The 23339-nt window shown below is 53.2% G+C and overlaps 1 protein-coding gene across 1 annotated transcript in view; it reads right to left on the bottom strand.

The window, feature by feature from the left end:
* The window catches only part of LOC133347953 (fibroblast growth factor 4A-like), a 29436-nt gene extending 15470 nt beyond the window's left edge, over positions 1 to 13966 (bottom strand). The window contains exons 1-2 of the mRNA XM_061560718.1: positions 13396 to 13966; positions 1974 to 2077 (exon numbers count right to left, since the gene is read on the bottom strand). Coding sequence (XP_061416702.1) covers positions 1974 to 2077; positions 13396 to 13966 — 675 coding nt within the window. The remainder of the gene's footprint in view (positions 1 to 1973; positions 2078 to 13395) is intronic.
* Between the last annotated feature and the right edge of the window lie 9373 nt (positions 13967 to 23339).

Here is a 23339-nt window from a genome sequence, read left to right as displayed (position 1 = left end):
CACCGACGCTGTGTGTGGGATACGTTGGCTGTGCGGGTGTTTTTGGAACCTGAGCTGGCCGGGCGGTTTCAGGGGGGTCAGGGACAACCGGTTTGAATCCGAGTTTCAGCCGCCCGTGATGAAACGGGGTTCTTGAGTGGAGCGATTTAATGGTCTCAGCGCGGTCACCAATGACTGCACCCCAGCCCCCACTGCTGCCACCCCCACCCCCGCGTAATGTGAGGTTTTAAAACAGAATAATTTGTGAGCACGGCGCTTCGGGCTCCTGCCTGCGGAATTTCGGTGCCCCCTTCTCGGCTAATTGCTAGCGTTCTGTGTCGGGCCCTTGTCAGAATAAAAACAAAACTAAATTATAATTTGACTTTCCACCGAATTTGTATACATTAATTTGACTGAGAGAATAGAATAATAAAGAAACTAGTTTGACTGCCGCGCGAGAATCATTTCTCTGTGCCGGGGAGCGTGTGATGGGAAACCTCAACCCCATCGTGTGCGGATTAGAGCCGTCACTGGATGTGATCTCATGAGCAGCTCTGTGAGATCTCCTTCCGCGCAACGTGCTCCGCGACACCGACGGAGATTCTCTTCTTTCTGTGAGCGCTCCCAATGAATGGACTACATCTTCTTGGTTCTTTCGGTAAAGTCACGTAAAATGGAAACAATTAAAATAATAAACTAAAACATAATAAAATAATTCTCACGACGTTTCGGCCACAACGCTAGCAGACCAGGTCTCTCTCCCCGACAGACCTGGTCTTCACCTGATGACGGCTGCTTGCGTTGTGGCCGAAACGTCGTGAGAATTATTTTATTATGTTTTATTTTATCATTTTTATTGTTTCCATTCTACGTGACTTTACCGAAAGAACCAAGAAGGTGAATCCCTGCAGTCACGAAAGCTTTAAATCGAAATGGACTACATCTTCAATTAGACGGGATGAATCCCATGAGCCATCAAAGCTCTTTCTTCACAGACGTCCATACGCACGGCGCGTGTCCGGCCTTGCTGGCCCGGAAAATATTTCCGCGCCCGGCAGACCGCATCGACCAAGAGGCGCCTCGCTCACGACTGTCGCTACGAGCCGCGTGCCGTCCACTCCTCCAGCGTCGCGGACAACATTCAGCGAGAAATGCAACCCTTGGCGCAATGGATGGCGTACAAGCAGCCCCATCCGCCACCCCCCCCCCCCCCCCCATTCTTGTTTTTAGCGGAGGAGTGGTGGTGGTGGTGGGGGGCACGACACGACAAGGTCAATGTGTTAAGCAAACTTTAAACAAATGTTAGCCGCCCGAACAGAATGAGTGACGACGCGACCTGCGTTGTGCCTGTCGCGCGCATTCTGCTCGGGGAGCTCGCGCCTGTGTGTGTGCGTGTGCATGTGTGTGTGTATGTGTGTATGTATGTGTGTGTGCATGTGTGTGCATGTGTGTGTATGTGTGTATGTGTGTGCGTGTGTATGTGTGTGTGTGTGTATGTGTGTGTATATGTGTGTGTGTATATGTGTGTATGTGTGTGTGTATGTGTGTGTATGTGTGTGTGTATGTGTGTATGTATGTGTGTGTATGTATGCGTGTGTATGTGTGTATGTGTGTGCGTGTGTGTGTATGTGCGTGTGTGCGTGTGTGTGTATGTGTGTGTGTATGTGTGTGCATGTATGTGCGTATATGTGTGTATGTATGTGTGTATGTATGTGTGTGTGTATGTATGTGTGTGTATGTATGTGTGTGTGTATTTGTGTGTTTATGTTGGGCTTCTTTCGCACCGTACGTAGCCGACCGTGCTAATCGGCCGTGCGGGGGAAGGACGAGACTGCCAACAAAGCAGCTCTACGGGAATGGATGTGACGCGCATCGCTCGGTCGCGCCAACGCGTGTCGACTTGACTCCGAGAAATTTAAAGGGGGGCCCAGCAGCGAGGGAGGGGGGTGAGGAGGGCAAGAGGGGTGAGCCAGGTGAGCAGGCCGCGGACTCACCGATGCGTACAGCTTCCCCTTGTTACTCATGGCGATGAAGAGGCCGGCCTTGACCCCGTAGAGGCTCACGACCCCTCGCTCCACCGTGGCGATCTCCAGGAGACCTGCGGCCACGGCGTTACCGTCATGCACAGGGGGCAGGTTGGCGTGAGCTCGCGGGTCATCGTCATCATCATCGTCATCATCACCATCGTCGTCATCATCATCGTCGTCGTCGTCATCATCGTCATCATCGTCGTCATCATCGTCGTCGTCGTCATCGTCATCATCGTCATCGTCATCATCGTCATCTTCATCGTCGTCATCATCATCATCGTCTTCATCGTCGTCATCATCGTCATCATCGTCGTCATCATCTTCATCATCGTCGTCATCATCGTCGTCGTCGTCATCATCATAGTCATCATCATTGTCGTCATCATCATTGTCATCATCATCGTCGTCATCATCTTCATCATCATCGTCATCATCATTGTCGTCATCATCATTGTCGTCATCATCGTCATCATCATTAGTCATCATCGTCATCTTCATCATGGTCGTCGTCATCATCATCGTCATCATCATCGCAATCATTCCTGTCATTGTCTTGACACGTGGTCTGTCTCATCTAATTGTATATTCATAGAGCGTCTTCACTCAAGGCGCGTGACACGGAATGGGATGACGTAGTTGGCAAGGGGAGGGGCACGCTGCAAGGTGTTGAGGAGCGAGTGGCAGCAGCGCGAGAGGGGCGACTTGGGGATCACGAAAGGGCTAGAGGGGAGGGACGCGGAAGGAGTGGGAGGGGAGGGGGTAGATGAGGAAAATGGACAATCAATGTTGTAGGAGAAAACATTTGTTTAAAAAGTCTATTTAATTAAGTAGAACGTGTTGTCTATATTTATTTAAAGTTGCGCATTTTTATGTGACGTCACATTTCTTAAGCCCCCCCCCCCCCCCCCTTGTCACACATCGTCACAAATGTCTGACCTCCCCCCCCCCTAGGTGCGCGACGTCATTTATGGACGGCCCCTAAGCGAAGGTCTCCTGCCGGCCGCCATCCATCGCGGGCTCCGTGGCGCCACGGTCCATCTCGCTCCCTCCCCGCACTCACTCACGCTCACGGGGCCCAGGGCAAACCCCAATGGGGTTGAACTCGGCTATAAGATGATGAAATGTGGCCCCCTTTAAATGTGTCTCCCGATTAGCACGGTTGGCTACGTACGGCGCGAAAGAAGTTCAACAAACACAGCGAGTGAGCGGTGGGGGGGGGGGGGGAAATTCCACATTCCTATCGAGGGGACGAGTATATCCACAGGATGACCACTGACGACTTCCCACATCAGTGGAGCTCATTTGATAAACCCCGAGTGGGAGAATGGCCAGAGTCGACCGCCCCCCCACCCCCAATCAGTAGTCGAACTCGTGACCTTCCGAGTCTCAGAGACTCCCTCTCAGGAGGGCCCTGCAGCGCTGGGACGTTAGACCAGTTCCACTTGACGTCGTACGAAGCGTTCTCGAGCGGTAAGAAACCCGAGCGGAACGGCGGAAACGCCGCCCCTCTCCTCGCCCCCCAATACAGACGGCTTCACGATCCCGCTTGCCGTACCGCCACCTTCTCCTCGCCCCCAAATACAGACGGCTTCACGATCCCGCTTGCCGTACCGCCGCCCTCTCCTCGCCCCCCAATACAGACGGCTTCACGATCCCGCTTGCCGTACCGCCGCCCTCTCCTCGCCCCCCAATACAGACGGCTTCACGATCCCGCTTGCCGTACCGCCACCTTCTCCTCGCCCCCAAATACAGACGGCTTCACGATCCCGCTTGCCGTACCGCCGCCCTCTCCTCGCCCCCAATACAGACGGCTTCACGATCCCGCTTGCCGTACCGCCACCTTCTCCTCGCCATCTTGTCACCCCGAGCGGGTGATGGAGTTCCACACATTCAAAAAGAAACTCCGCCCGATCCGCCAACCCTCGCCTCCAAAAGCACCGGATCGCAGGCGTGCGTCGCCGCAACAGATTTAGTCACCGGAGCGAAATGTTACTGCAGAGAGATAGAAACTCCACCTCCTTATCATCATCATCATCACCATCATCATCACCACGAGCCATTATCAATCCACTGCTGGATGAAGGCCTCTGTCGCTATCTTTCACAACCCTGTGATGCAACAGTCCGCGCGAGCGCCTGCAAACGGGCCGCGCTCATTGCTCCATCTCCACAGCAGGCGGATCCCCTGGACGAGTTCCCTCCCTTAGCTACCGCTCCTTCTTTAGTCTTGCCCAACCGACCATCATCCCTGCCCAAGCCCACCCTTCTACACGATCAACCACCAAATTACGCCATTAACCCGCAGAGGTTCGCTGCTCCACGTGTCCCGCTCGCTCTTCCCCTCTCAGTGTCATTTTTCAGTTTAATTGATTAGGTATAGCCCTGTGAGCCATGCCGCTCTTGACTCGGGCGCAACCGCAACAAACAAAAACATGAACAAAGAACATCTTAAAGTGACTACGCGCAAACAGAAAAATCCGGGGAAAAAAACAGCAAAATCTTCATCCCAAGCGCGCGTCTCCCCGTGCTTCTGCGCGCACCGTAGGCCTCTTGCCTCGTCCTCTTCGTGGCCGGTGTCCACACGACTACGCGGCTCCGCGTGCCGTGGCGGGTTACACGCGCGCACTGGCCAAGATTACGCAGCGAAATATTCCGGTGAAGATCGGTGATGAACTGCACAGAGCAAGCGGTGTGGTGGGGGAAGAGGTGCTGCACAGGGCAGAGCTTGCTAGGGAATGGTTATCTGCCTCCCCCTCCCCCCCATTGCCTACCTGATACTACAACACCTGGTACTACAAGCACCCCCCCCCCCCCACGGTAGGTAGGTGAGTGGGTGGTGAGGACGATTCAGCCTCAAACGAATACCTGATGCGGTGTGTCAAACGTCGCCTCTGGGGAGACAAAGACGGCCGGGCGTAGTGTTGGCCACCCACCCCCCTCGTGCGCCTTGCCGGCCTTCATAGTTGCTACTCGCTAACAGCACTTGCAACAACAGTCTACCGAGGCTATACGGAGGATCATTGGTCTTTGGTTTGCTGGGCAAATCGGTAGGTGGGAATTTTGGTGAGTAGGCAGGTAGATGGATTGGTAGATAGGTGAGAAGATGGGCGGTTAGTTGGGTAGATATGTGGGTATCTTGGTGGCCGGGTGGCTATATTGGTAGGTATGTGGGTGGGCATGTGGGTGGGTGGATAGATGGGTAAGTGGGTAGGTGGATGGTTAGGTGGGTAGATCTGTCAGAGGGTTTAAAGGTCGGTATGTGGGTGGGTAGGTTGTCAGGTAGCCAGATGGTGGCAGGACATCAATTGATTCTTGACTGCATTTGTGCAGCTTTTGGTGTCAACCACGTTCACGATTTCCTCCCCCAACGAATCTAAAGTCTCAATAATCACACTGGTCAACACACTTTTTCTGGCATAAGGTATTCCAACGGGTTTAATGTAATTTTGGGGTGCTGATTCCAAATCTGGCATCAGTTTTTGTCTATCACATGAGGTCTTTGAGATATCAAATATTGCATTTTCAATAAAAACTGCGGAAGAAAAATATTTAAAAAATGTGGATATCTACATAAAATGATATTATAAACACACTATCCTAAAAATCTAGCACCATATTTTAACACTAAAGCAGTCACTGACTCGCAACAACTTGCAATCATAAGTGACAGAGTTAATTTCGGGTAAAATCAATGAAAATGGGGTATGCCGATAGCATAGAATGAGATGTGATAGAGCAAATCTGAGATCAGATTTGGAATCAGCACCCTGAAATTAGTCTAAAACAGCTGCAAAAGTCCAGCCCAGAAAATGATGTTTTTTTTTTGTTGACCAGTGTAATGGGATTCATGACCAAACATCCAAACTGAAGCAGAACCCTCCTAAAACGAGCTTCTCTTTGTTACATGAAGGGCATTCTAGTGCTATTGTTATTGGGATTACCAGGACATCGTTTGTTTCTGATCAGCGGTAGAGTGGAGTAGGTGTGACGTGTCAAGGCATGCACGGTCAGCACAGCAGGTGTGATGGATGTGGTGTGCCGCGTGCGGCAATAATATAATCGGGTCCGCCAAACCCGGACAGACCCAGCTGAAATTAAGCCCCTGCTTCTATGTAGTCCTGCAGACGCTCGCAAGAGCGAAACGTCGGACGTCGGGCGGCCCTCATCGTGAACAAGCCGAAGCCTCTCCCGGCTTCTCGCTTCCCCGCAAAACTCCCGGACCACGGAGAATCGTCGCACGGCCGTCGCGGCAAACCTCTGAAAAGGTGCGAAAAGAAGCGGTGGAGAAAATAACGCTTGGACTCAGGGGCCGTCCATAGGGGGTCCGGGGTCCGGGGCAAATCCCATCGTGTGCCCCCACCCCACCCCCATCGCCTTCAAACTAAACCGAAAGAGTTCCATCTGACACCGTGACGATGAAGCCCGCCCCCCCCACGCCCCCCCCCGCCCCCCCCGCCATATAGTGCGGGGCCCGGGGCGGTCGCCCCCAATCGTCGTACCCCAGGGACAGCGCTGCTTGGGCTTTACACCGGGAGCCAAATTGGGGAACGCGTGAACCGAGAGAATGGACGCAAGCTGCATGACGTCATTGAAATGGTCAGCGAGAAGTGGACCGAGAAGAGGAGGACACGTGGCGAGTAAGGGGTCGTGGCAGCTGGATAATGGATTACCACCACAAAGGAGATGGAGCGATGAAATCGGTTCATGTGCGGCAGGTGCTCGGTGGATTATTTATCTCGCGGTGTGGAAGATAAAAGGCGGTCCCACCTGCAGCCGCGGAGCGGACTAAACGGTGGGGCGCCGCGGGTGGTGAGATGTTAGCTACCTCGCTTGGTATGCAGGAGGTCGTGGGTTCGATCCCGACCCTGACGCCTGCTGCTGTCTATTTGGAGTTTGCGGCGTCTCTCTCTCCGTGGTCGCGTGAACTGTTCTCCGGCTCCTCCGGTTCCCCCCCCTCCACATTTAGAATCAAAATGCGTTGAGGGTAATTTGGTCTGCTATAAATGTCCACGTGATGACTAGCCACTTGGTTGAGCTCTCATTTGTCGCCAGGTCACTTGTTTAAAAGAGCTATATAGCTCAGTTGTCCTTACCTGGTCAAATAAATGTGTTTTACACGCTTTCATTTAACTCACTCTGCCTGTTGTTGTTGTCGTTGTTGTATCCTCAAATCTTGCAACTCAATTTTAACCCACTTCCCAATGTGGTATCGACTGCAAACTTGATATACTTATGTAATTCTAATGTCAATACTATATTCTATCATAAAAAATACAAATATATATTTTTGAACATTCTTTTAATTTATGATTTTCGGCTTGGGTCTAATTGTCCACGGTCAACTGACGTTGGCTGTAATTGGCCACGGTCCCTTACGTTATGGCAAGCTTCGGGGCCACTTCCTGGAGTCGTGGAGTTCTTCCATTACTAGTACATTTCATAAAAGCGTGTTTAGAAAAAAGTTTTTCTAAATATTACTTATTTTAAATCGTCTTATAGTTTCAGCACAGGGTCACCTGCTGACTGCCCCCGTCGATGCCACTGACCGGCAGCAGCAACGGTGGCACCAAAGCAGAATCAGAATATGTATCTTATCATGTAAAAATCCGATAAGCTATGAAGCTCTTTTCACAGATGTCCAGTAAGGGGCGGGTCATCAAAATACAACAGGAAACAATACAAAACAACGATAGGAGTGCAAAGGTGAGCAATTCGCGACAAATAAATAAAACGTTTATGAGTTCATTTCACCAGCTCACAGCCAGCGCCGTTGGCTTGTCAAAGTGCCCAGACATTGAGTTTGTTTACGTAACTACTGGTCTGCTTATTTAATTACGTATCGTTTGTGGGTTTTGGCCCTCCCCCCCCCTGCCACCTGTACAATGTCATTCCGAATGCGCAGTCTGCGTCGCGTCGTCACGACACATAGCGGGCCCACAGAAGTGGCCACTGCAGAGCTACCGCCGAGATCCCTTCTTCTTCTTCTTCTTCAAGTGACCCCCTGGTCCACGCGCGAGGTTCGTGGGGCACGACACTCGAACCGATATTTTAATTCTCAACAGCTGGAGCTGAGCCAACATCGAGTGCGGAAACCCAAATTGAACACCTTGGGGGAATTTTTCTTTGCGCGCGCGCGGGGTCTATTGGTGTCCCCACGCCGAGACCCTGGAGACACCACTTTGCTTCCGTTGTAGAACAACAACAACAAAATCCGCATGTTTTGCCACACCGCCGCACAACAGGGCGCGAAGGCAGAGCCACGTCTGGCGATGAAGACGTCCACTTCTCCCGCCCCTTGGCGGCAAGCGCGCCGTCACAAAGGCGCGGGCTGTCGCGCGCCGGCAGCTGACGGTCTCGCGCATCAGGCGCCACGTGCACCTGGCCAATTCCTCACGATGTCACAGCCAATGCCTTTAGAGTCAGATCGGTTTGGCGTTTTGTTGTTGCCACATCTTAAATTAAGACAACCGGCGGATGCAATAAAGGCGCTCGAATGCGTCTCCCGTGGGGATTTGAATCTTTCGACTAAAATCTTCCTGACTTAAAGCTTTCGTGACTGCAGGATTCTTATTATTTGGGTCTTTCGGTAAAGTCACGTTTCGATCGCAACACAAGCGGCTCTGCGAACGAAACGTCGTCGCTTTTTTTGTTATTTTCTTTGAACCTATCTACGTGACTTTACCGAAAGACCCAATAATTGTATTTTTTGAATGTTCAGTCGATACCGGCCACCATCGGCACCGCTCATCGTGACGATTGTCCATCGACTACGAAGCTCTCGCCGTGCCATCATCATCATCATCATCGTTGTTGTTGTCGATTAACGCCTCCCCATGCCATCACCATCATTATCATCATCATACGTATCATCACGAGTAACACTCCCCATGCCATCACCATCATTATCACCATGAGTATCATCATCATCATCATCATTCATTTTCGACGAAGACCTCCTCATACCATCAACATCATAGCCATCATCAGCAGCAGCTTTACCCACTGCTGTATTAAAGCCTTTCATCGCCATCATCAACATCATGATTATGATGATCACTGTCACACGTGGTCTGTTGAATGCTGGATGAAGGCTTCAGCATCATCATCATTATCAGTCTTAGTCTATCCACTGCTGGACGACGGCGTCCCTAAGCCATCATCATCATCATCATCCTCAAACCACAATCATGAAGTCATGAATTCACATCCTGGTCAGAGGTCAATTCAGCTCATCATCCATTCAGGATTCTTTAAATATGGAATCTTTGTGGATAAAACTGGGCCCCTCCATAGGAATGTGGAATTTCCTCCACGAGTTCTGGAACATAACAGCACATCCTATTCTTATTTTAGCAGTGAGGCTTTCTGCACTTTTTTCCAAATTTATTTCACATTGAGTCCACCCAGGTCTTTGGTCTCTATTATGTACAGCAAGTCTATGCGTCTGTATATAAGTCTGTGAGCCTGTAGAATTATATGGATCTCTATGTAAGTATGTGGGTCTCAATTTAAATCTATGCTGTTTAAATCTACTTATTTAAAACCAGGTCTCCCTTGCAGAAGTAACTTCCCTCTCGATTGGGGCCATCGCTTGGTGATAACAATCTGGATGTACGTAACCTGGTGGAGCAGTGAGTGGCACTATGGCTAGCACACCGGCTAATGAATCCGGCGACCTGAGTTCGATTCCCAGTCGTGGCTAACAACAGTGGCGAGTGATATCTGAACTGGTTCTGGGTGCCCCCTTCAGTCAACTACCATTGACCTGGGTGGTGAAGCATGGTCAAACAACTCCCATGACCCACGCGGCGTGGGGAAAAGGCACGTGGAAGACGTGCACGTGTGTACGGTGCACCTTGACGCAACAGCAATATCAGCACTGGGGAGACAAAGGCGGCCGGGCGTGGTGTTTGGCCAGAACACAACACTTCGAGTGCAATGCCCGGCCTTAATGTGTGCTCGCTCACAGCACTTGCCCCCGAACCAGTTTGCAAGGCAAACACGCGGAATCTTTTTATCTTTATATGACGAGAGCGCATCTCCATTGGCCAGCAGCAGCCGTCACCCGCTTTCTATTGGCTTCAGCGTCACAGTCCGCTGTGGTGGCGGGGGTGGGTGGGGGGCAATTAATTTGTTCACTGATGGGGAGAGCATAGTCGTTGGTGTCTAGCAAGAGATGCGATTACAATAAAATAAACTTTAGACTGACCCAGCCTAGAGCGTTGTGATTATAATTCCGCTGCTGCTGCTGCTGATGATGATGGTGGTTATTCTGTCGCTGCTAATTGATGACAATGATGGCAATTCCAATCTTTGCGAGCGCGCGCGCATACACACTCAGCAATCCATCAAGAGTCATTTAATTAACCGTGGAAGTCTCGATGAGTCTCAGGGCCTATTTGGCAGCAGGGTCCTGGCACTGCGAGTGACGGAAACACAACTCACGTGGGATAGAAAACATTTTTTACCGTCATAAATTCGTACGGATAGGGTTATCCTCCTGACAAATGTCGCGGCTCCTCCATTTCTGGTCTCTTCGTGATCCACAAACTCCCCCCTCCCACCCCTCATCTATTACACTTCTTCTCAAGCAGCTCTGATCTTGTAGCTCCACACCTCGGCTGTGTGTCCCGGGTTGACCCACACGGTTAATGAGTTTCATGAGTTAATGATCGAAGAGGATCTTCATTTCGTAAGGCCTATGAAGAGCAACCAAGAGAGATTCTGTTGCCAGCAGTGGATCCGTTCAGCGACTCTCTCTGAGAGTCGGTCAATTACAGGTGCGCCCACAACCGGCGCATTTGTATTGAGGTGGGGGGCAGGGTAACGTTGGATGAGCCGTGGTTTGGAGTTCGTAGCCGCAGGAGCAACAGGGCACACGAGACTTTGTTACGCGACGAGGTGGACCTCTGCCTTAATAGGAACGCCCTGTAGAAAGCGCAGGGCGTTTCGCTGAACGGGAGTTGGAGCTGCTTGGCTGCTTTAGTGGGTGGCCGAACGGAGTGACTTGCTTAGCTGGCTGGATTGCTGGTTAGGGGGCTGGTTGGGTGACTGAATGAGTGGCTAACCAACTTGTTATCTGGCTGGATCGATGAGTGGGTGATTGAGTGTCTGACTGGCTGAATGAATTTCGATTTAAAGCTTTCGTGACTGCAGGGATTCATCTTCTTGGTTCTTTCGGTAAAGTCTACGTGGCTTTACCGAAAGAACCAAGAAGATGGCTGGATGAATTTTGAGCTGGCTAAGTGACTGGCTGAGTGGGTAATTCATTATTGCTGGCTGAGTGGCTGAGCGTCTGCTTGGCTGATTGACCGATGGAGTGACTGGACTGGGTGGTTAGCTGACTCGTTAACTAGCTCGCTAGTTGAATGAGTAAGTGGCTGGCTGAGTGGCAGTTGACTAGTTGACTGGCTGACTCACAGTGGTTCGTGACTTAACTCGGCTGCCTGACTGCTGATGAAACTCGGCTGCATGTCTGATTCTCCAGTCGCACGCGTGCAACATTTTGCACACATTCTCACCAGAATACCACTCACTCCGCACCGGGCGTGCATTTCTTACCATCGCTCATGAACCAGAAATCCCCAAAAACCCTGAGCGCACAAAAAAAAAAACATCGACGAAAGAATTCAAAATATAGAAAAAACGTAAAGTGGGGTTTGGGCAAGACGCGTTCGCTCGAAGAAATGACGATGTTCCGTGACGAACGGACGTGGTGGCAACCCAAAGCAAGAGATTGCGTGATAGGAGCGAGCGAGCGAGTGCGTGCGTGCGTGTGTGCGTGCGTGTGTGCGTGTGTGCGTGCGTGTGTGCGTGTGTGCGTGCGTGTGTGCGTGCATGTGTGCGTGTGTGCGTGCGTGTGTGCGTGCGTGCGTGTGTGCGTGTGTGCGTGCATGTGTGCGTGCGTGTGTGCGTGTGTGCGTGTGTGCGTGCGTGTGTGCGTGCATGTGTGCGTGTGTGCGTGCATGTGTGCGTGCGTGCGTGTGTGCGCGTGGGGAGCGGTGGGGTAGTAGCGGTTAGCGCGCCACGCTGCGAAACTGGCCACCCGAGTTCGATTCCTGCTCACGGCCAACACCCGGTGGCGATTATCTGAAGGTGGTCCAGGGCCTCCCCACCTAGGTAGACTCGGCCTCAAATGAGTAACCCGGTGCCGTGTGTAAACAAAGGCGGCCGGGCGTGGTGCTGGCCACCCACCCCCTCGTGTGCTGTGCCGGCCTTCATAGGTGCTCGCTAACAGCTCTTGCCCCCAACAGCCTGTTAAGGCTACACGGGGAGGGGTCGTTGTCTTTGTTTTTGTGTGAAAACGGGCGCAACACAGAGAGACAGATAAAGAGGGGGGGGCAGAAGGAACGATGAGAACAGCTCGTGCGCAGGTGCTCGATGGAATGTCCGCATCACGCCGCGTGTGTGCGGAACAGCGGGGGGGGGGGGGGGCTACCCGGGGGGGGGGGGGCTACCCGGAGGGGGGCTACCCGGGAGGGGGGCTACCTGGGGAGGCGCACTCCGCGCGGAGAAACCTCGACGCGTTCGTCAAGAGGAGCGCGGCAGAACAAGTGCACAAGAGGCGACGTTTCGGCTACGGGTGCCTTTCCTCTACGGCACGTAAATGAATAAATAACGCTAACGTGTGCGCGTGTGTGTGCGCGCTCATCGCCGCATTATCGACCGATCGTACAATGCCGCGCGTTATCGCGACAAATCAAAACGCGGCGTTGAAGTCGAGCGGCACGATTCGCGATCAAAGCTCTCGACGCATTCCCCGCGGTGACTGCTGCACGCGCCTTGGTGGTAGCGGTGGTGTGGGGGGGTGTTCATCCAGCAGTGGATAGATCATATCTGACGGCGATGATGACGACAACGGCGAATTCACAAACGCACGAGACCAACGCAGCACAGCACATCACGCGGCAGTTGATATATGATCGATAGGTCGTATCTGACGATGACATTGAATTAAAAAACACGCAACATCGACAACGCAAAATCGTGGTTGAGTCATATCTGACCTCAACGACTGCCGACGACGATGATGACGACGATGACGATTAATTCACAAATGCAAGCTCACAACAAGACCATTACACAACACACGGCAGTGGCTCTGTCACGTGCGACTTGATACAGGATGCCGTGTAAGACGCGCACATGCGCGCACACACACGCGCACACAGGCACCCAACACAAGACCGGCGCATCACAACACCAAGACGCAAGTCAGCGGGGGTAATCCTCCTGGAATCATCGCTTGAGACGGAGCGTTTCGTTCTGCAGGCTCGCCCCGACGTGAATAATTCACGACTATCGCGACTCCTTAACAGACAACGAGCGCAACCACCGACAGACAGGCCGCTCCGTCCCATCGCCACCGCGTGTGCCGGCGACCTTACTGTATTGATTCTCGCCGTGCTCGCCCGTCACTCTCCCGTCCGACTGAATCTGCAGATGGAATCCGATGCCGATGTTGCAGTAGAGGCGACGCAGCCTGCGGATGCCGATCAGGTAGTCGCTGTCCTGGGTTCGAGCTAGGGAGTCCGTGCTCGGCGGTCGGCCTTGGCGGGACCTCGACAGCAGCGTATCCCAGGACCTGCGGTCCGCGTGCTGCTGCTGCTGATGATGATGGTGGTGGTGGTGATGATGGTCGTGCGTCGAGAAGGCCGTGTCCGACTGTGAGATGTCCGACGCCGCGTGTCCTCCGGCCACCGCGGCCGCTGCTGCCACCGCTGCAGCCAATTGTCCCGCGGCTGCGACCGCCGCCGCTGAGGATGATGATGACGAGGAGGATGATGATGATGAGGATGATGATGACGAGGAGGATGATGATGAGGACGAGGCGAGCGCTGCCGGTGCCGCAGAAGGGGTTGAGGCGAGCAGGCTAAGGAGCAGCGCCAGCGGCAGCAGCAGCGGAAGGGAAGGTACCTGCCGCAGTAACGGCAGATCGCTCGCTACGAGCGCCCGCATAACTTTTGTGCAAGCGAAAGCGGCTTTGCACGTGGCCTCTCTCCGCCCTACCCCCCCAGCTCCCCGCGACCCGACCCCCCACGAGCAACACGCCCCCACCCCTCCCCCACCCACCCACCCACCTATCATCCCCCACTCCTCCCTTACCAGGCCAGCCACCACGACTTACTCGATCCAACCCGATGCCACAAGCACGAGGCCCCCCTCCCTGCCGCCTGACGCATCACCGTGACCCGCCCACCTGACTCACTCAGCCGGGTGCTCGTCCTGAATCATTACTCCCCTGCGCACCAACACTCCCTCCTCCTGCTCCTCCTCCTACTCCTCCTCCTACTCCTCCTCCTCCCTCTCTACTGCTCCATCCCACCTCCTACTCCTCCTCCCTCTCCACTGCTCCATCCCTCCTCCTCCCCCTCCACTTCTCTATCCATCCTCCTCCACTTATCCATCCCTCCTCCTCCCTCTCCACTCCTCTAAGCCTCGTCACCACCCACATCCAATATCACCGCCGCCCTGTGAACCCCACCTTCTTGTCTGCGCCATTCCCAGCAGAGACAGAGACACCCAGCAGAGACACCCAGCAGAGACAGAGACACCCAGCAGAGACACCCAGCAGAGACAGAGACACCCAGCAGAGACACCCAGCAGAGACAGAGACACCCAGCAGAGACACCCAGCAGAGACACCCAGCAGAGACATCCAGCAGAGACAGAGACACCCAGCAGAGACACCCAGCAGAGACAGAGACACCCAGCAGAGACACCCAGCAGAGACAGAGACACCCAGCAGAGACACCCAGCAGAGACACCCAGCAGAGACAGAGACACCCAGCAGAGACACCCAGCAGAGACAGAGACACCCAGCAGAGACACCCAGCAGAGACACCCAGCAGAGACACCCAGCAGAGACAGAGACACCCAGCAGAGACACCCAGCAGAGACAGAGACACCCAGCAGAGACACCCAGCAGAGACAGACACCCAGCAGAGACACCCAGCAGAGACACCCAGCAGAGACTGAGACACGCAGCAGAGACACCCAGCAGAGACAGAGACACCCAGCAGAGACACCCAGCAGAGACAGAGACACCCAGCAGAGACACCCAGCAGAGACAGACACCCAGCAGAGACACCCAGCAGAGACACCCAGCAGAGACTGAGACACGCAGCAGAGACACCCAGCAGAGACAGAGACACGCAGCAGAGACACCCAGCAGAGACAGAGACACCCAGCAGAGACACCCAGCAGAGACTGAGACACGCAGCAGAGACAGAGACACCCAGCAGAGACAGAGACACCCAGCAAAGACACCCAGCAGAGACTGAGACACGCAGCAGAGACAGAGACACTCAGCAGGGACTGAGACACGCAGCAGCGAATGCTACAGCCACCTGCCCATTCGCGAAAGCCGCGACAGACACGCAGCCACTCATCTCACACCTCCCTACAGACGTAGGCACATATATGCACAGATACCCTTATGGGCTTTATAGGAGTGTTGGGGCAAGTGCTGTTAGCGAGCCCCTATTAAGGCTGGCACGGCGCACGACTGGGTTGGTGGGACCGGCACCGCATCCCAGCAACAATTACACGATTGGCAAAGATCCCCCCCCCCCCCCATACAGCCTGGACAGACGTTTTGGGACAAGCGCTGTTGGCGAGCAGCTATGATGGCCCACACGGCACGAGGTGGAGGGGGGGGAGGGTAAACACCACGCTCGGCCACCTTTGTCTTCCCACATGCGGATTATTTTACACACCGCATCAGCTACAGCTCTTTTAAGGCGAAGTCGGCATAGGGGGGGTGGCGGAGGGGGTGGCTCAGGACCGCTTCAGATATTTGTCACCGACGTCAGAATGAGACTATTTATTTATCCTGGAGGAATCCGGTGAGCTGCAAAGCTCTTCGTCCAAACGTTAGCTGTGAGTGGGAATCGAACTCGGTTTTCGTAGGCCGTCGGGTTAAGTGAGCGCAGAGCGCTAACTCCCACTACAATACCGCTCCCCACAATGCAAGACAAAGACAAAGACACAGATCCCTCCCCTCTCCGTATAACCTTAACAGACTGTTGGGGCAAGTGCTGTTAGCGAGCACCTATGAAGGCCGGAACTGCACACGAGGGGGTGGGTGGCCAGCACCACGCCCGACCGCCTTTGTCTTTTTTACACATCGCACCAGCAACTAATTTGAGGCTGCGTCGACCTAGGGGAGGCCCAGGACCGGTTCAGACACTCGTCACCGATGTTGTCCCGCGAGCGGGAATCGAACTCGAGTAGGCGGGTTCGTAGCGCAGCGCTAACCGCTGCGCCACCGCTCCCCACACACGGCAAGACAACCACGGGCACGCGTCACGAGGGCGCGCCTCCTCATCTGTTCCATCTGGTGTGGGAAAGACTTGTCGCCTCTCTTTCCGAGGGCGTGTGTCAGTCAGCAGCAGGAAGTTAGTGAAGGGAAGAAGATTCCTATATATATTTTAAAAAAACAATTTGACTAAAAATAATAATGAAGCCTACACCAACCCCAAGGGAGCGGCACGTGGGTACAGAAAGACGTGGGCCACAGACTTTTTGACTTTTAAACAACTTTTATTGCCGCCAGCAGCAACAGCACTGGAGGCGATTCCGATATGAAATACACAAAGTCACCAGCAAACAAATAAACGATATAAATCAACGCGCTGTGGCGCTAAATGCAGCGCGCACAACACGAAATAAAAGCCACGTGGTGGTGGAGCTGTTCATCGCGCACGCCACGGTGACGAGCGAGCGATTTAGAAGGTGAACACGAGGGTGCCGTCCACGCTGGTACAGAGAGGGGCTTTTCCGGCTCCACACGGAGGGTACAGAGAGAGAGAGAGACGTGGGCTACAGCGAGAGACGTGCTCTACACAGAGAGACGTTGGCTACAGCGAGAGACATGGGCTACAGCGAAAGACGTGGGCTACACAGAGAGACGTGGGCTACAGCGAGAGACATGGGCTACAGCGAGAGACGTGCTCTACACAGAAAGACGTAGGCTACACAGAGAGACGTGGGCTACAGCGAGATACGTGCTCTACACAGAGAGACGTTGGCTACAGCGAGAGACATGGGCTACAGCGAAAGACGTGGGCTACACAGAGAGACGTGGGCTACAGCGAGAGACGTGCTCTACACAGAAAGACGTAGGCTACACAGAGAGACGTGGGCTACAGCGAGAGACGTGCTCTACACAGAGAGACGTTGGCTACAGCGAGAGACATGGGCTACAGCGAAAGACGTGGGCTACACAGAGAGACGTGGGCTACAGCGAGAGACGTGCTCTACACAGAGAGACGTAGGCTACACAGAGAGACGTGGGCTACAGCGAGAGACGTGGGCTACAGCGACAGACGTGGGCTACAGCGAGAGACGTGGGCTGTTACGAGGGCGAGGAGCCTTAGGAAACGGGGGTCTACCAGGAAGCTGGGTGTAAGCGTGCGGCAAACGGGGGGAGGGCGCCTGGGAATTTTAAACTGGGGTTTCCACTTTCTCGAGGGGTTACCGCTGTCCCTGTGGAAACAACAACAACAAGTCGTTCGCTTTGCCGCTCGTTCGGCGGTTGGCCCCTATCCTCCCTGCACAGTGGGTGAGGGGCCGGGCCCCGGCCATACGAATGTGGAAATTGTCGCCTCTGGCTCAGGGGCAGCGAAGGGATAGGATCATGGCTCTACGCAAACGCGCAATGAGCGCGTGTATGTGTGTGCAGGTGTGTGTGTTAGCGTGTGTATGTGTGTGCCGGTGTGCAGATGTGTGTGTGTGTGTTAGCGTGTGCATTTGTGTACTGGTGTGCAGGTGTGTGTATGTGCGTGTCAGCGTGTGTATGTGTGTGCAGGTGTGTGTGTGTAGGTGTGTGTGTGTGTGTGTACTGATGTGCAGGTGTGTGTTAGCGTGTGCATGTGTGTACCGGTGTGCAGGTGTATTTGTGTGTTAGCGCGTGTATGTGTGTGCAGGTGTGTAGGTGTGTGTGTGTGTTAGCGTGTGTATGTGTGTGCAGGTGTGTAGGTGTGTGTGTGTGTACTGGTACGTGTGTGTGTTAGCGCGTGTATGTGTGTACCGGTGTGCATGTGTGTGTGTGTGTTAGCGCGTGTATGTGTGTGCAGGTGTGCAGGTGTGTGTGTGTGTGTTAGCACGTGTACCTAGTGCGTTGTGTAGTAAACATCGCCACTAGGGGGACAAAGGCGGTCGGGCGTGGTGCTGGTCACCCACCCGCTCGTGTACCGTTCCTGCCTTCATAGGTGCTCGCTAACAGCACTTGCCCCAACAGTCTGTTAAGGCTATACGGGGGATCTTTGTTAGCGTGCTGCGCTACGAATCCGGCGAACCGAGTTCGATTCGAGCTCACGGCCAACATCAGCAACGATTATCTGAACCGGTCCTGGTCGCCGACTCAGCCTCAAATGAGTACCTCGTGCGGTGTGTAAATATCGCCACTAGGGAAACAAAGACGACCGGGTGTTATGGGTCTGGCCCCACCACCCTTTTGTGCGCCGTTTCCGGCCTCAATTTGGCGCTCGCGAAAAGCACTTGGCCCAACAGTCTGTCAAAGGCTATACGGATGATCTTTGTCTCTAGATCAGACGTGGGTTGCCACCTGTCCTGGTTTTCTCAGGATCGCCCTCTAAATTAAGTTTGGCAGCAGCTGTCCTGGGCGATCTGTCAGTCTTCCCCGGGGCGACACAAACCCTCCGGGTCGATGTCGGTCGCGTAACAATAACAATGGTGGTGACGACGCTGCTGCTGCTGCTGCTGACGATAATGAGACACCAGACGAGACAATGTGCCTTCGCCAGTCCTGTCTGGATGATGGGAAGCTCCGGGAAGTCAAGTACGCATCCCTGTAATCATCATCATCATCATCAACGTCGTCGTCGTCGTCCTCTTCAGCCACGTTCGAGCCACTGACATTTCTCAAAGACTCGCGATGTCACAATCCTATCCGCACAGAGCTGATTCCGTCGCTCCGTCTCCCTTCTCGGGCGTCTTATCTCTGCTTTGACGGCCACCGTCGACCCAGCTTATGGATGAGCCCCCTACGCCCAGCAAGGGCAACAGCGCTCGAGTACAAACCATATCGAGACGTGCCGTCGGAAGAGAGATGATTTATTTTTTACAGAGAACGTATTCTCTCCTCCGTGTGTGTGTGTGTGTTTTGGCCGAGTGGTATCGTTCAGAAATTCCTCAAAACACTCGGTCGCGTCTGATTCGTGCACGCGCGCGCGAGACCAACCTGCCCTGAGTCAGGACAATGGCAAAGGCGCAGCGCCTGCAACTGCTCGCTCACGTCACCGCTGGCGGAAGGATTAGGGTCAGAGGGAGTTCTTGAGAGCCCTCCCCCCACCCCGCCCTCTAGTGGGTATTTGGCCTACTCTTACAAGCTGGCCAGACGGTTTTTTTTTAAGAGGTGGGAGTTACAAAGACAAAGATCCCCCATATAGCCTTAACAGACTGTAGGGGCAAGTGCTGTTAGCGAGCACCTATAAAGGCCGGCACGGCACACGAGGGGGTGGGTGGCCAACACCACGCCCGGCCGCCTTTGTCTCCCTAGCGGCGATGTTTACACATCGCACCGGGTACTTATTTTGAGGCTGAGTCGACCTAGGGGAGGTCCAGGACCGGTTCAGATAATCGTCACTTGGTGTTGACCGTGAGCGGGAAATCGAACCCGGGTGGCCAGGTTCGTAGCGCAACGCGATAACCGCCACACTCTACCACACACGTGCATTGCCAATCCACCAACAACCGTACGGAGTGTGGTGGGTTCCGTGATTTAAAGAGTGAGTGGATTACGTGATTTAAAGAGTGAGTGGATTACGTGATTTAAAGAGTGAGTGGGTTCCGTGATTTAAAACCAAAAACATGGTGCTTCAGAAGGGCCAGAGAGCCGAGTGAGCGCGACTGATGTAAGTTCTAGTGATGTCTAGAAGGCTCAAAACATCTGAGTGAATGACGTTTTTTCTAATGATGCTCTGGAATAGCTCGCGTTCTGAGTGATGTTTATTCTAATGATGTTCTAACAGGCTTTGTGAACTGAGTGAGGAGATACACCGTTTTTTTTCACGATTCGACGCACTTTCACCCTCCCCCCCAACCGCTGTAACTTAAACTAAAGTTGGGCGTGCGTCTTATAATCCGGCAAGTCTTTGTGCGAGACCTGATCGGCGGGACTTGGCAGCCCGGGCCACACGTCTGCGGTGCCACTCTCACTTTCCCAAGCGTCTTATAACCCGGGCGATGCGGCAACAACAACGCCGTCGTCTTGAGCGGTGTCGTCATCGTCGTCGTCGTCACTATGAAGCAGCCGCCGCCACGTGTCGTGTCTCCCCACGGCAAGACGGACACATTTCCCGGAGGGCAGCAGCGGCGGCGGCAGCTGCCTCAACTCAACAGGAGGACGATCCCGAGAAAACTCGGGACGGGTGGCAACCTCACACCAATACCCGCAACTCGCCACTAAAAGTGACTCCGAGGTCACCGCGGCGCCGCCTGTGCCAGGCTAGGTGGCACTTTTGAGGTCACGGCGAAGTGTCGAAAGCTCCGCTGCCGACAGGGAGGTCACGGGACAGAGCCAGGCGGTGCCGTCGGTTGGCTGACTGAGATGACTGGCAGATGCACCCAGTTGGACCCCTCTACTGCGCCAAACGAGTGGCACAAAGACAAAGATCCCCCGTATAGCCTTCATCGATTGTTGGGGCAAGTGCTGTTAGCGAGCACCTATGAAGGCCGGCACGGCACACGAGGGGGTGGGTGGCCAGCACCACGCCCGACCGCCTTTGTCTCCCCAGTGGCGATGTTTATTACGCACCGCACCAGGTACTCATTTGAGGCTGAGTTGACCTAGGGCAGGCCCAGGACCGGTTCAGATAATCGTCACTGGTGGTGGCCGTGAGCGGGAATCGAACCCGGGTGGCCGGGTTCATAGCGCAGCTAACCACTACACCACCGCTCCCCATCTGAGTGACACGCGCCGGTACAAGAACTCGTTATGCGCTGTCGTGGTGCATTTTGGGTCAAAATACACCCCGCATACATAAGCAGAACTCCATCCTGTCTCCCCATGTAAATACATCATTGTCTCTGGGTTCATCAAGTCTGACTCTGCCGATGACACCCAAGAAGGTCAAAGCCGGTCCAGAGTGCGCTTGCGTAAACAGAACGTTGCCGATGGATAATTTTAACAAATTATTCCGTGACGCTGCTGCTGCTACTGCTGCTACTGCGATGGCAGCACAGGTGCACAGGTGCCGTTTTAAAAAAAAAATTGTCATTAACATTGAGGCCTTACATTTTTTTTATCGAAGATGTTTTGGGAAATGCCCCTTCTTCGTAGCACATTGACGACGAAGACGGGCGAGTGCCCGTTGTATATATAATATCGTGTTTTTTTCAACGCCACAGCGTTGTTGTGCGAATGCGTTGAGTTTTTATTTCATTCCACAGGTTGTTCTTTTTTGTGGTTGTCGCTGCATGAACGTGGGTCCGCAAAACCACCCTCATAGGCCGACGGACTTGGCCCGTGTTCACACGTGGAGGAGACACGGGGTGGAGTGGCTCTTAGATTTCCGTTCACTCACACTCGGCTACGGCTATCGGTGCCGAGAGCGGGAGGAATTGTAGGAATGTGTTGGTGCGGACACTGTACATCTCACCCCGCACTGACAGACGCTGCTCCGTTCGAACGTCCACAAACAACGCGCCGGTAACACGACAAGGGTCTCGGCCCGGCCAGTTGTAAAAATGCACGCGTTGATCATTTTAATTCGCTGCTGGATGAAAACCTCCCCACGGCCAGGTCACGTTACGGGGGCCTCGTTTCGTTCGCCAACGCGCTGTGGTGGCTACGGATTGGGCTTGGCGAAGGCGTGGGTGGAATGGGGGCGGGAGGCGATGGTGGGGTGGGGGGGCTCAGATAGCGCTCGTCACTGATTTTGACCGTGGCTGACAATTAAACGCGAGCCGGTCGAGTTTCACAGCGCATGCTGCGCGCTAACCACCGCGCCACCGCTCCCCCCGCCCGTAGGATGTTTTATCATCATCAGCAGTAGCAGTGGCAGCAGCAGCAGCCATGCACGATCTATTGCTGGATGTGGGGCTTACCGAGCAATCGCAGTGACCTGCCTACGCGTGTTAAATTTGATAAATATATTTATGTAATCTTAATTTGAAGCTTTCGTGATCGCAGGAAAGTCACGTAGGTAGAAAAAAATAATAGATCACGACGCTTCGATCGCAACGCAAGCAATCGTCTGACGACGTCTGATGACGATTGCTTTGCTTGCGTTGCGATCGAAACGTCGTGATCTATTATTTTTTTCTACCTACGTGACTTTACCGAAAGAACCAAAGAGTATATGTATTTAGTTCTTCTTGCGTGAATATTTTAAGCTGGCAAGTTTGTGTCAATTGTCTCGGGGGTTTCTTTATTTATCGAACCACGCACCTTGTTCTATTTTAGTTGCCCAACACAGACACATTTCACACATCTAGGCGCGGGTTTTTGTTTTCACAACAATTGCAATGTTGCTCCAATGGCTCCATCGGCGTCGCGCGTCATTCGACAACAACAACAACAACAACAAAATACACTATGAGACATCTCCTTTATCAGTGGCAAAATATAGTAGTAGGTTTTTACCCTTTGAACTGGTACAAAACTGACACCTTAATACAAGGCATCATGTTTGCAATAATCACAACACAAGTAGTCAAAATGCAAACAAAAAATCATCATCAGAGTTGTTGTTTTTTGTTTGCATTTTGACTACTTGTGTTGCGGTTATTGCAAACATGATGCCTTGTATAAAGGTGTCAGTTTTGTACCAGTTTAAAGGGTAAAAACCTACTACTACAACAACAAAATACATTTACACCCAGGGTCAATGAACAGCCCCGGCTGCTGCTGATGCTGATGATGATATTTCACGTCGACGATAACGACGTTTGATCATATTTGATGACGAACATGTGTAGTGCCGATGGTTGATCGCGAAACGTAATGGCGATGATGATGACGACGTTGTTGTATGATGAATATTAAGTGGAAGTTGAACATATTTCATGATGATGATGATGATGATTGAGCAGGCAATGTTAGAACGAAGACGATGATGACGACACTCTCGCGTTCTTAGGTTTTTTCGGTAAAGTCACCGTGTAGGTAAAACATCAAAATTAATAAAAATAAAATAAAATAAAAAATCACGACGTTTCGGAGGCAACACAAGTCTCCGTCATCAGGTGGGACCGTCACAGCCGGATTAGCTGCATCAAGTGAGGCAATGATTCAAGATGTAATCCCTTAAAAGCAAGTTGACGATGTGGCCATGATGATGCTTACGTTGTTTGATGATGGCGAT

The sequence above is a fragment of the Lethenteron reissneri genome, chromosome 26 (genome assembly GCF_015708825.2).
Source record: "Lethenteron reissneri isolate LAM-NWPU_2019-01 chromosome 26, ASM1570882v1, whole genome shotgun sequence".
NCBI lineage: Eukaryota > Metazoa > Chordata > Hyperoartia > Petromyzontiformes > Petromyzontidae > Lethenteron > Lethenteron reissneri.
Note: the sequence above shows the minus strand (reverse complement) of the source record. Positions and strands in the feature narration are given on the sequence as shown.